Source organism: Amblyomma maculatum, chromosome 1, assembly GCF_055883805.1.
Source record: "Amblyomma maculatum isolate TAMU_Amacu chromosome 1, ASM5588380v1, whole genome shotgun sequence".
Classification (NCBI taxonomy): domain Eukaryota; kingdom Metazoa; phylum Arthropoda; class Arachnida; order Ixodida; family Ixodidae; genus Amblyomma; species Amblyomma maculatum.
In genome coordinates this window covers 113,969,396-113,982,063 of record NC_139344.1, presented here as the reverse complement: position 1 = coordinate 113,982,063, position 12,668 = coordinate 113,969,396, and the positions used below count along the sequence as shown (strand labels likewise).

Genomic DNA, 12,668 nt, shown 5'->3' with positions numbered 1-12,668 from the left:
GAAGGGGCCGGGTAGTGCAGATATCACAGGTGGCTGTGTGCGCTAGACCGTAATATTTAGCATGCTTTATCGCGACTGCCGCCTGACTAAAACGGAAAAAAAATTGGGCGTTTGTTGTGATGCACCGCCGTTCGCGAGCCGAGTGGTTCAGCTGGTCATGAGGCTCGCGAACGGCAGTGCATTACAACAAACGGCGTATTTTTTTTCTTGTTAGTCAGGTGGCAGTCACGATAAAACATGCTAAATATAACGGCCTAGCACACACAGCCGCCTCTGATATCTAAGCTACCTAGCCCTTTTGCACATAAAGAAAATAAATAACAAAATACATCGCCATCAGGCCCCTGCGCAACTAAAGCAAACACGCACCGAAGAAATCAGTGCAGCCATCACTGGTGCGATACAGGCTGGGTGCAAACTCCAATAGGTACTTTTCATCATGCATATTTCCTTTACATGCATACATACCTGTAGTATCTGTTTTTGCCGCTCACCGAGCATATGACGCACTTGACACTCTTGCACGACGCACAGTATTTTTTTTTACCTTACAAACTCACATTCGTGCTCGCCAAAGCATTCGGATTTTGTTCCTTCGGTGTACTCAATCAGATGCACTTCGTTAGGGAGCTTGATAATCGTCGTCTTCATCCAACCGTTTGCAACAGCAAGGAAACCGCCAGGAACAAATAAGTCTCCTGGAGGTTTCATATGCTCGTTCACTGGCAGAGTGGATCGCTCTCGACGTAGAACAGCATTGGTTCCTGACCGAGATGCGCATCTGATATGTAGGATGGTTGGTTGGTTTGTGAGGTTTAACGTCCCAAAGCAACTCAGGCTATGAGAGACGCTAATAGATGCACATGTGTCACCAAGTCATTGATTCCGCAGAAATTGCGGCGGAGGCAGAAAAGTGGTGGATCCTTTCACAACAGAATGACCATTCTCTGTGCACAGAGAACCTTTGCACCACTGTGACCGCATCCATTCTGAGGGCAGAAACCGGCTACAGCACTGAATCATCCATTGGCAGAAAAATGCTGCGCGTTTCCTGCAGGTGCGCATTCCGGCCGGGACAATGCCCTTTTCAGGGGGTCTGTATAAGCGCCTCTCTGCCAAGCTTCGTAGAAGAAATCCTATACTCCGTTTCATACATCAAGTGCAACACTGCCAAAGATACAACTCAGGTTTGCGCTCTCCGCATCCGCGGTGAAAAATAGTGCCTGCTCTTGACGAGAGCAAATAATAGTTATTTTGTCTGCAAGCTTATTTTAGGTAGAAAGGATCGGATTTGGTGAATTTGTATGTTTTTATGTCGTTTTCGTTCGTGTCGCGTTTTTGCTGCCCCGCAACCTTGCCAGCTGTGCCACTAGATGGCGCTGACTGTGCCCTTCGCGCTGCGCATCGTTTATTTGAAAAAATGGTTCTTCCTTGTGCATTTTTTCTATAAGATCCGCATTGCGAAGATGTCTAGGCATGTGAAGCAAGTTATTGCAAACGCGTATGCTCGGAATAGAGTCCGTTTCCGCAAGAACCACTCGGCCACAAAACGAGCATGTAGTGATACGGCTCCATTTTTTTTTCTCGCGCACTACTTACGTAGCTTTCGCTGCGTTGCACCTGATGTATGAAACGGAGTATATAGCTGTACACTTGTAGATGACGCGAGGAGGGAGCGATGCCCATTGCACCATATCGGCGCCGCGGTGACCGCATTATGCTCGGTAACTCGAGACAGCCCACGCATATGCGCCGCTCTAAGTCATAGGAGATGATTCCACCTAACTCTGCCGCATCAACAACCCCCGGCTGCTTTGTCCTTTGAGATCCCTCTATCTCTCTCTCTGCCTCCGCGCTCTCCTGTCTGCCCAGAACCTGCACGCTAAGAGCATCTCATTCTGATGCATGAACATGATATGCTGCAATCACTGTCACTATTTTTCCGCCCCGAGGCCAAAAAAGGAGGGAGCTTTCGCTTTCTACCTGCGTTGGCGTGTCCATTTCGTATGGTGCGCTTTCGCGTCTGCTACACTGCCGTCCAATGTGTTTCTCGCCCACTCCCGCATGATGGCACCCCATCCTCTCGCAAAAGGCAGATTACTTCATTTTAAATTTACTCGTGAACAAACACTTATTATGCTCAATGCCCTTCTAGTTTATGAAAATTTTTTATTAGGCTCAGCACGAGATGCGCTATACTACGGCCACCAATGTGCTGCCATCATTTTGACTACAGCGGCCCCTGTACATTGCATTCGCAACACACAACATGCCATCACCCTGCTGCGTCTGTTAGTTGCTGAATGCACCGAATCTTATTTTTCGTAGGCAATACGATTAACAGCCCACTGAGCAGCAAAACTGTGCTCTGCTAAATTTGATGGCAAAACATTGAGGCAGCCCATTTGGAGCTGTTTTGGAGCAGGATGGAACAGGGAAAGCAGTTTAGAGGAAATGGAGCAGCATTTCCACCCCTGCACTTGCAGGCTGCAGGTGCTGCCGCACCACTGTAATACAAAACTGGAAGGTGATGTTGGCCTTGGATGCCACCATTCCCTCTTCTAGCGCCACGTGGCCCCTAAATGCACAACTCACACACTGTACATGAGTGCGGAAAGGCAGCTTGAGATCTAAAGAATGAACAAAAAATAACTAATATTTTATTGAACGTGTCCAGAATGTGCACCCTTAGTGCTCATTAAATAACAGTGCAGCATACAATGCAGCTCCAGTGCTTCTGTGCAGTCAATACTTATGTACACAAACAAATGCATGTAGGTATACTACAAAAAAAAATAGCAGAACAGAGGCAACAACTGACATCTTAATAGCAGCATGATTCATTTGCAGAAGACAGCTGCCAGGCAGGAAACCGAAAAAAGGGAAAAAAAAATCTGCCAAGGACAAGCCACTAAAGTTATTGCCAGTCAGGGAAGCAAATGGTATGCACATACGTCACAGACTGATCCACTTAGCCATTCGATTGCCTCATTGGTGCAAAAATATAAAGGCACCTTTGAGAGATTCACTCTCCCAAGTTCAACAACTGAAAGATTAAACAACTAACAGCTTTGCCTGCTAGGTAATAACTAGAACTGCCAAAAATTATGGTAGCCAGAGGAAAAGGCGCTCATATATCATAGCTCATGCTTCTTGGGACAGTAGCATGCTTGCTTCTGCGCATCTTTGTATGCCTTGCACCCCAAGTAATGGCTTCCAGTGTAGAAGGCATGTGCCGCAGCTTTGCAACCTGCAAAGAAAACAGCACTTTTCAAAAAATGCTGAGGTAATGAACGGCACCTGCCTTATTAGCTTGTTGTGGCAAGCACCGAAATGTTCCACAGGTAGGTAACCTGCAGTCAGCTAATAAGTGAAAGTAGAAAACTCTCCAGCTGAAAGTGTCTGTTGCTAAGAATGCTTCCTTGCTATACACTACCTTTGCAAAGTTATCTTTCTTTAAGAAAGCTGCAAGCAAGAAAATGCGCATGACACTGATAACATTAATTTTTATCTTCCCCTGCAAAAATAATCCAATATATATATATATATATATATATATATATATATATATATATATATATATATATATATGTTGCTCAGTGGCTGTGTACAAATAGTGCATTAATATAAATGTTGTAGTACACTTATAAATCAATCCTGAAAGTAGGTTCAACTAAAGGAGTAAAGATAACAAATTTTTGGTCACATGTTTTTTTTTTGTTTTATATGGAGCTTAAAACATTGCTTTCATGGATCATGAAGTGGCATCCGCCTATGACCAATAAATAATTTTAATCTAATTTCTTCCTTTCCGTTTTTCGGTTTGTGGTTGCTATGACGTAGAAGATATTGTGACAAAGGAAAGAAGAAAAAAAAGGTGCCATAACTGCTGGTTCATCATTTTAAAGGGATAAAACAGTGGAACTTAGGCATCAATTTTTTTTCGACGCAATAAAAAGATTGCTGCCTAAAATGTTCATTTCCACAGTGGTTTTGGTGGAAACGCTTAATTTTTACCGAGAATTTTTTTATCAGTACATGCGCCCCTTTTTATGTAGTCCAATTCTGGAAACCATGAGCAGCGACTGCGATGACAACTGGTGGCCATCAAAAAAAAGATGCACCGAAAATAAATATAAATTTCACTTGCCAGACAGTAATTAGACATTCGTCAGCAGTGAGTAATGTCCCTTTCAGTTTCCACACTCAAGGCTATTACGCGACAATAATGTCCGCCTCATCACCAAAGGTTTTATGGGACACTATCATTGCTTCATCCCCGGAATTCAAAACACTGTTGTGCCATCTAGTGGCAAAAGCTGAAAGCATACCTCTTACGATGCGAGAGGAGTGGTTTTTATTTAAGGACGCACTGAAGAAAGTGCAAAATATAATAAATTATGACAAGCACACAAAGGAGAAAAAAGAACAGTGTACATTTACAAAAATCAGCTATATTCTGCTAACATGTAGTCAAGTGGGGTACTAAAGTGAAAGTAATGGGGCTTCTCCGCAAGGTAGCATCTCAGTTGCTTTTATGCGAGCAAATTAAAATTGTAAACTTTCTTTTTTTTGATACTGTAGTGCTCGATTTATACTATATGAGGAAAGGTGTAATTTCCACCATAATCTAATGACATATTTTGGCCAGTGTTCTGTCCCTTTAATATATTGCAATGGTAAAGGTAACCTGCTTTGCGAGCCAGAATCCCAGTGAGTGAAGAAACCGCCATTACATTGCATTTTCCTTCATGCCTCAAGTGAGCTATCCTCCATTGTTGAAACACGAAGTGCGAGATGTTAAGAAGGAAATTCAATTACAAATTTTTTATCAGTCATAAGTAGGGGTGTGTAAATATTTAAATTAAAAAGAATATAGGGGAAAATGCCTGCGAACATCGAATCGAATATCCGAGCAGTGGAATAAAATAAATTTAAAAAATAACAAACACTATTCATCTTGCTTACTTCAGAATTTACATGGTATCCGCAAATAAAAAAAAAAAAAAACTACAATTGCACAGAATTGTATATCATACAAAAAAAATTCAGCATAAATTTTATACAAGACTCCATACACATTTTTTCCTTTTCTTATGGCTTGAACATGCATGGAACTGGGTGGAGCCATCATATTGCTGCTGAATATAGTAAAGGGACCAGAAGAAATGTCCGAATTAACTGAAAGATAGAATGGGCCTGACTGCCGGAAATCATTTGCATCACATTAATTTCTTTCGATGAACACCTGCACGATGGCTGTCTGCACTAGGGATGAAACCCAAGTGAGAACGACGTTTCTTTTTCTTTTTTTTTTCCTCGTTTCGTCAAGTGGTTCACTTGGCACACACTATCATGAAGGCCTTCTTCACAAATGGGAAGGTAGCACTTCACAAAATGGCCCTGTCATGTTTTCAGGATGTTTCACTGCATAGTCCATGGAGTCAAGCATTGTGGTGAAGCGTACAGTGCGCCAAAACTATGGTGAATTCCAAAATGTTGGTGAATTTGGCAATTTTCAAACAGACGAAAAATTCTGAAAATCACTTTTTCAAATACAAACACAAAGTGAATAACAAACATATTCGATTCATATTCCAAATTTAAATTCGCACTACCCTAGCCACAACCAAATACCACGTGGTCATTCATGTACAGTAATGTTTTGCACATCATTATAAAGAAGAAAGCATGCACTTGAAATATGATGTCTAAACTCCTCAGAAATCCCAGCATACTATGAGTACAGGTGTACAACTGTCTAGTCTTTTAACAGTATCATGTGAGTAGTATTTCAATGCCGTCCGATTAAATGTAGCCGTAAAATGTTTAACGACACATTGGTGGATGCAAGCATACAGCCACAAGACAACAGGCTGTCAGGCTGCTCAATTAATACATTACTTTCTATACTGCTCATGACCATTCACCATCCGGCAGAGGCAAGCAGGTAACGCTGATGCAAGTAAAATGAAAAGAAAAATTAACAGCATGACACAGTAGCAGTACATTTCTTATGAGCCATAATCAATAAAACGTTTTCACACATCTGTTCAATAATAATAATCATAATAATTATTATAATTATTATTATCATTATTATTATTACAACACAAAATAGCATATAAGTTCACAACCACAGGCCCATCAATACCAGCGTGGTGTATGTTGGACTTGGCCCAACAGATGCAGCCAGATACAGATAAAATAATGAAATAAAAGGATTCGAGTTACTAATTAAGAGATACATATCAACAAAACATAGTTTCATAGGAGGTTCAAAAACAGAAATACAAGACAAAAAGTACTTGCGAGTAGAGACAGTACAAGAGAAAGAGTTCATTCAGACAATCTGTGTTCCGATATCACACAACTGGAAAATTGAGTATTTTTGGCCTTCACAGTCTTAGTGCTGTCACATTTTGGGAGGATAAAGAAAATGTGAGAGATGGAGTGCAAATGCAGTATAAGTAGATACAATACAAATTATGAACAGGAGAAATACAGGTGCCCAAACAAGCTTTTGGAACACGGCATTTACAACAAAGAATAATTATTTGGAGGTCTAAGCATATGCATTGCACTTTACAGTGCGACCTGCACATTACACTCTGCAGTGCTTGTCTGTATCTCTGGACAGGGAGGAAATTCAGCTTTTTCATACTGTTTGGAAAACTTGTAGCATGCAACTCGTAGCAAATTTTGCAGCACACTTGCCAACCTGGCAATATTAAAAATCGGGAGATTTCACTCATGCTACTAAGGTGGGGTTGGCCATGTTCAATGTTTTGGGGGTGGGAGGCAACTGCGTCGGCCTTACGTTTCATACATTATCCTAACAGCCCTTTCATAGCAGCATGAACATTGCAGCTATGCCTGCTTTGCAGCAGCTGCTTTGGGAGCCTCTTAACGAGAGCATAGATTTTGCCACCACACCACTGCAAAGCATTCTAGAACACTGCATCAGTACAACAAGCCACATTCACTCTGCCTTGGCTTGATTCGGCTTTGTAAAGTTTCTTACTATTACGTAGAGGGAAAGCCAATGCCATCATCTATGCAAGTTCCCAAGGCAGCCCTTCTACCATTAGGATTATCTACCATTAGGATTATCTAAGCTTCATAGGAAACACTGCTACCAACTGTAGGACCATAAATTCTTGCCAAGAAGTACTACAAAAACAAATATTTTAGTCACAAATGCCCTAGCATTTAATATGCTGCCTATAAACTGCAACAACTGAGCAGAAAAGCATATAGGTGTAAAACTTGCTCAAAATGAGGGATTGCCTCCTCTGCTATTGGTCAAATATATAACACCACAGAAAAAAATTTTTTGCGCATAACAGGCACACTTCTCAGAGCAAATATTAAAGAAAAGAAGATACATTATCACTTGAACACTTGTAGGGGTTTTTTTTTTTTTTACTGACATCCAGGAAAACAGAAACATCCCAGTGATGTCATATGCTACTGCATTTTCACCACTATTGTTTTTGAACACTATGCTCGCACTTTGAAAAAGTCACCTAAGTGCCTCAAGTCACCCTGCCCTGCTGCGTTGTACACATAAAATAAGAAGCACAAAGCTGTTCTACTTCACCTAAGAGATATATAATATGGTGAGGCTTCCCAAAAAAAAAACAAATTATTGTGCCTCTGTCATACTCATGCACTCAAGTACAGCGTGTGGACATTTAGGTGAACACGAAACCACTTCTGCGTGCGTTGCGCAGCCACCACCTGCCTTCGAAATCTGCGGGGAACAGAAGTGTTACTTATCACAGTACCTTGTGCATCACAAAATATATTTTGCATCATGCACCATCAGCAATCACAGTAGCCACTGATGCATGTAACCTATTTGTCACCCTGGCTGAAATTGAACAAACTAATAACAGTTTAAAAAAATGTGGATTTGTGTTTACCATCCTCCTTTACTTTTTAATCACAACAGAAATTTCTGACATGAATTTTCATGAGCAGCTAATATCCGCGTTTTTTAAATTAGGCAGCTAAATAATGCTACTCTACACATTCAAAGAAGTCTGGCATTCCCGCACCAAGTATGCTGCTGTTCCGTGACACTTAGAGAGAATCAGAAAAAAAAAACTATGTTTGGCTTTGATAGTTTTCTTGCAAGATGAAACTGATAGCATAAGTGCAGCTGCTGATGGTGATGCTGGCGATTACAACGTGGCTGCAGGTTCCAAGGAGAGGTCTTACCAAAACTGTTTCCATGCATGTAGAAACAATGTTTTGGAACATATAATGTAGCGCTCAGTCAAAACTTGAGAGTATTCTGAGCAGTTCACTAGTGTTGGCAGCTGTGTTTGTAGGCACTTGAACAAGATAGAAGTTACACTAGACAAATAGACGCAGTAAATCACAGCTCACAATATTAGGCAAAGAAATTAAGTGATAACTGGATGAAGCAATTTTCCTGGCGACACGATGCACAATGGTGATAACCACTGCCGTCTGTGGTTGCTAGTACCTCCACACGAAACGATGAGACTTGGCAATAAAGCAGCATACATTCACTGCTGCTTTGTTTCCGCTTCTTCACTGCTAAGTTGCCTCACGTCATCAGGGAAGTATATCAGTGCTTTTTTTAAGGGAGGATGCGGAGCTAAAATCACAATTTTTACTAAAAAAACATGTTCATAAATTTTTATTATTTTGCATTGTTCATGTATTAATAAAAATTTTCACCAAGTTTGCTGTCATCTGCCCTGTAGAAAATGAAAATAATGTTTTCTTTTTGTGAGATGGGGCGCAACTCACCACTAAAAACGCCTATGAACGCTGATTTCAAGACTCAGCCGCAGAGCGGCCAAGAAACTGAACACGAAGTGTACCCCCAAGTTAGAATGCTTGTTTTTTGCGCTCTCTAGCCAAAAAGGGCCTACTATCAAGAGTACATTAGTAGAAAAAAAAAAAAAAAAAAAAGAAAGAAAAGGCAAATGTTGGGCCGTAGCGACAGAGGCTTGGCTGGTAAACCGAAATAAAAGTTTGGATTTACAAAAACACAGCATGTAACCTACGAACGCTGTTTTTGCATCACTGGGAGCCTTTCTAACCAATGTGTTCGACAAGCTTGTGGGGAACGAGCTCCCATCGTCCCCTTTAAAGTCGGCTTTCCCCCATGGTAGTTACCCTAGCTATCACAACATGGTGCCAGCGTGCATAACTAACTGTCGAGAGATGGCGCCAGCATCGCGGCAGCATGAGTGCCAAGGAAGGTTTAGTCCCTGCACACGAGGGGAAAGCCAGCTCCCTTCGGCATCGAGAACTCGACGCAAGCGGAACCATCATCGCGGCACTCCACAGTCGTCAGCAAAGCGAAGCCTTAACGTGACTTTTCCCGCCTGGTCGCCCTATCAGGCCTCGGAGCTTATCCCCTGCCCTAGCATGGGCGAACATCCACAAATTCAGACGACATAGATTCATTAGCGTGTTTTCTTGCTAGCTGGCGTTGTTGTTATTGCAGCAATAAATGCCTCTTTGTTTTCAGCACGCAGTGTTCCTTTGTTCCCAAGAGCACGGCCCGTAGTGGTCGGCGTGAGCTCGGAAGCGCACGCAATTATTGGGTGGGGGCAACGGTTTGAACTGTCAACTGCGACTAAGCGGGGAAAACGTATTTATTCCCCTATTACAACCCCACAAGCTGGAGATAGAATATGGAGCCTAGACGAAGAGGAATGCACAGCAAGCAACCAAGGAAAGAATTTGACGAGCGTAGACAAAAGCACTGGGCAGCTGTAAAGCTTAAAAAAAAAAAAATATAGGCAACTCGAACCAATCACTACAGAGCAGTGTCGTGTTGAAAAGGACGGCCCAAAGTATGCACCAGGTCATTATGATTTATTAATTAAGGTCATAAATGTGAATAGCATGTTCTGAAATCTTTCAACTCATTTTTCTCAGTTCGCACTTTTTACAAGATCACAACCGTAAAAAAAAATGCCGGGCTACGCGAGGGCTAAGTCAGGCAGCTTGTCCAAGCATCAGCACCCTGTAAAATTCTATATACAATTCCATACCTTACTCTAACCTGTCGCCAAAGACATCAGGTTGAGGTTGCGCTTCATACATTGTACAAGGCTACCCTTAACGTCCCTGTACATACATCCACTGAGCGCCTATACTCTATAGCGGTGTTCTTGCCCCTGGGATACCTCATAGAGCAACATCGAGACTGGCAAATGGCACGTCTTTCTAGCACCAAAAAGGACATTGGATACTTCAGCAAGTTGCACTCAAACCTATTGGCCTCCCTATAATTACCCCTCCTTCCCCATTCCCAAATAAACTAACCCCCTTCCAAAAAACGTTGCACCAAATACTAACCCAGGCAGACGTTCCACTCGCGTTTCCAATCATGTTCATCTTACTGATTCCACAATCGTTTACACAGATGCATCCCGAACTAACATCGGGGTGGCTGCTTACTCAATTGAGAGCTGCAACAAGGTAGTGACGCATACTCATGGACCTTACATAGATGCTCGTCCTACAGCGACTCTTGAGACCCTGCCAATAGTCACCAGTATTCAAGACCTTGCATAAGCACTACCTAATCCTTCAGGATATACCATATACACCGATTCAATACAGGCTATACGTGCCATCCATACGGGTTGCATTCCTGAAGAACTGCATAATGATCTATACAGAGCTCTTACCAAACTACGTCCCCACACTGTTACACTGAGGTGGATTCCTGGTCACGCTGGAATCCCAGGCAATGAGGTAGTGTATCGCCTCGCCCGCGAACTTCAGCACCGGGTGCCTGGGATTCCCTGGCCTTATCCACCCATATGGCACGCTACTCTTTTCTCAGAGCAAAACAGCGCAAATTTCACAACAGACAGAGAAGGGCAGACGAGACACAAAGCGCCTGTGTCTCGTCTGCCCTTCTCTGTCCGTTGTGAAGTTTGCGCTGTTTTGCTCTGTGATGAACCAACTAGCTCGAGATGCTTTCTTCAAATTTACTCTTTTCTACAAAAAAAAAAAAAAAAAAAAAAAAGAAGAAGAAAATTCACTATGACAACATTAGGGAAACCCTTCGTACACTTCCTTTTCCTGACAAATCCCTCCCTACCACCCAAATACACATTCTTCGACGCAAACAATTAAACACACTCCTTACTCCTGCCCAATCGTTTCTATACTGCATCAGACATTCCCCCACATGCCCGAATTGCTCTGAGCACCATGCAAACTTGAAACACTGCATGTTTTCCTGCCCTGTTGCAATTCAGTCACCCCACTTTCCACACCCTCCTACCCCAACGTGGCGAGATTGGTTAGCCTTTGACCAGCTGAATGACCAGTTGGCCTTCGCGACCCTGGTCTAGGACATTCTCGATGCTTAACAGTATGTTAAATAAAGTTGCACGGACGCTCGATGGAAGCGCACTGCGTGCGGCCTGCAGCGTTGCGCCGCCGTCAATGGGCAAGCGCGTCCTTGGGGAGTTTACAGTGGCGCCCGCTATTTCTGCTGCGGGTGCCACTGTTCGGGGACACGTCGCCGCCGGGGTCGCCGGCTCTGAGCGCGCGGTTTGCTTCCTTTCTGGACGCGTTCGCCTCGTGTCTGCGTGGCAAACGCAAACTTTTTTCTGTGCACGTGTGCAAGCATGCTAACGTTGAGATGGGATGCATTTGTTTTTTAGAGCGAAAGCCGTTCTAGGCTCATGGAGCGAAAATCTGTGCGCAGAAGCTGAGCCTGTAATCTGTGCGTCGCATCTGTGCACTGGTGTGTCAGTGAGATTAAGGAGGCAAGGAGGGAGATAAAGAATGAAAATGATTGATGGTGATAGGTAATGAATAAAAGCTGTAAATAGACATTGATAGAGGTAATGACTAATGCTAATGACTAATAATGGTTAATAATGACTAAAATGATTTGTAATGACCAGTATATCAAACTATGACATGTAATGACCGCAATTGATTAGAAATGAGTAAAAGTGCTTAGCGATGTGTGGTAATGACTATAATAGCTAGGCATGACTCATCATTACTGATAATGTCTACAAAATGACCAATATGTGAAACGACATGTAATGACCACTGCTGATTCTAAAGGAATAACCTGCTTAGTTATGAGTGGTAAGGGCTACAATGACTACGCAGGCAGACTCATCATGACTGGGAAACAACCAATATATCAAACGACGACTTGAAATGACGAACTGTGGCAAACGATGAGAGGCAAATGAAAGGAGAAGGGTAGGCTTTCGCCGTCCTCCGCTTAAGATACATCTAAGAGACCCCCTAATTTTATCTGCTGAGCTCGCTTCAAGCAAAGGCAGCAGCAAGGAGTAGAAATGCACTCGCTTCCTCTGAAATGAAAGTGGCGCTGAGGTTAAAAAGTCCAGATGCTGAAGCAAATGTCCTATCAGCTGCCATTGAATTTGCTACAAGGGACAGCAGATTGGACTTGTTGGCGATTAATTATAGGTTAACAGTGCAAATAACATGACGGGAATACAGGAGAAGAGGAGGACACAACCGCGCTAGTTGAGTCGTCCTCTTTTCTTGTGTTCCCGTCACATTGTTTAACCTATTTAGTTACCAGGGAGCTGGCCAGTGAACTAGGATTTTTAACGATGTGTTGTGAAGCAGATAAACACGATGAGGCAGCACCAGAAGCTTTTCTC

The 12,668-nt window shown here is 42.7% G+C and overlaps 1 protein-coding gene across 1 annotated transcript in view; it reads right to left on the bottom strand.

Annotated features, from left to right (window-relative positions):
* Window positions 1–2,638: 2,638 nt before the first annotated feature.
* Window positions 2,639–12,668, bottom strand: part of LOC146203533 (group XIIA secretory phospholipase A2-like) — a 33,872-nt gene continuing 23,842 nt past the window's right edge. Inside the window, exon 4 of the mRNA XM_084588829.1 lies at window positions 2,639–3,250. Coding sequence (XP_084444955.1) covers window positions 3,138–3,250 — 113 coding nt within the window. The 3' untranslated portion in view covers window positions 2,639–3,137. The remainder of the gene's footprint in view (window positions 3,251–12,668) is intronic.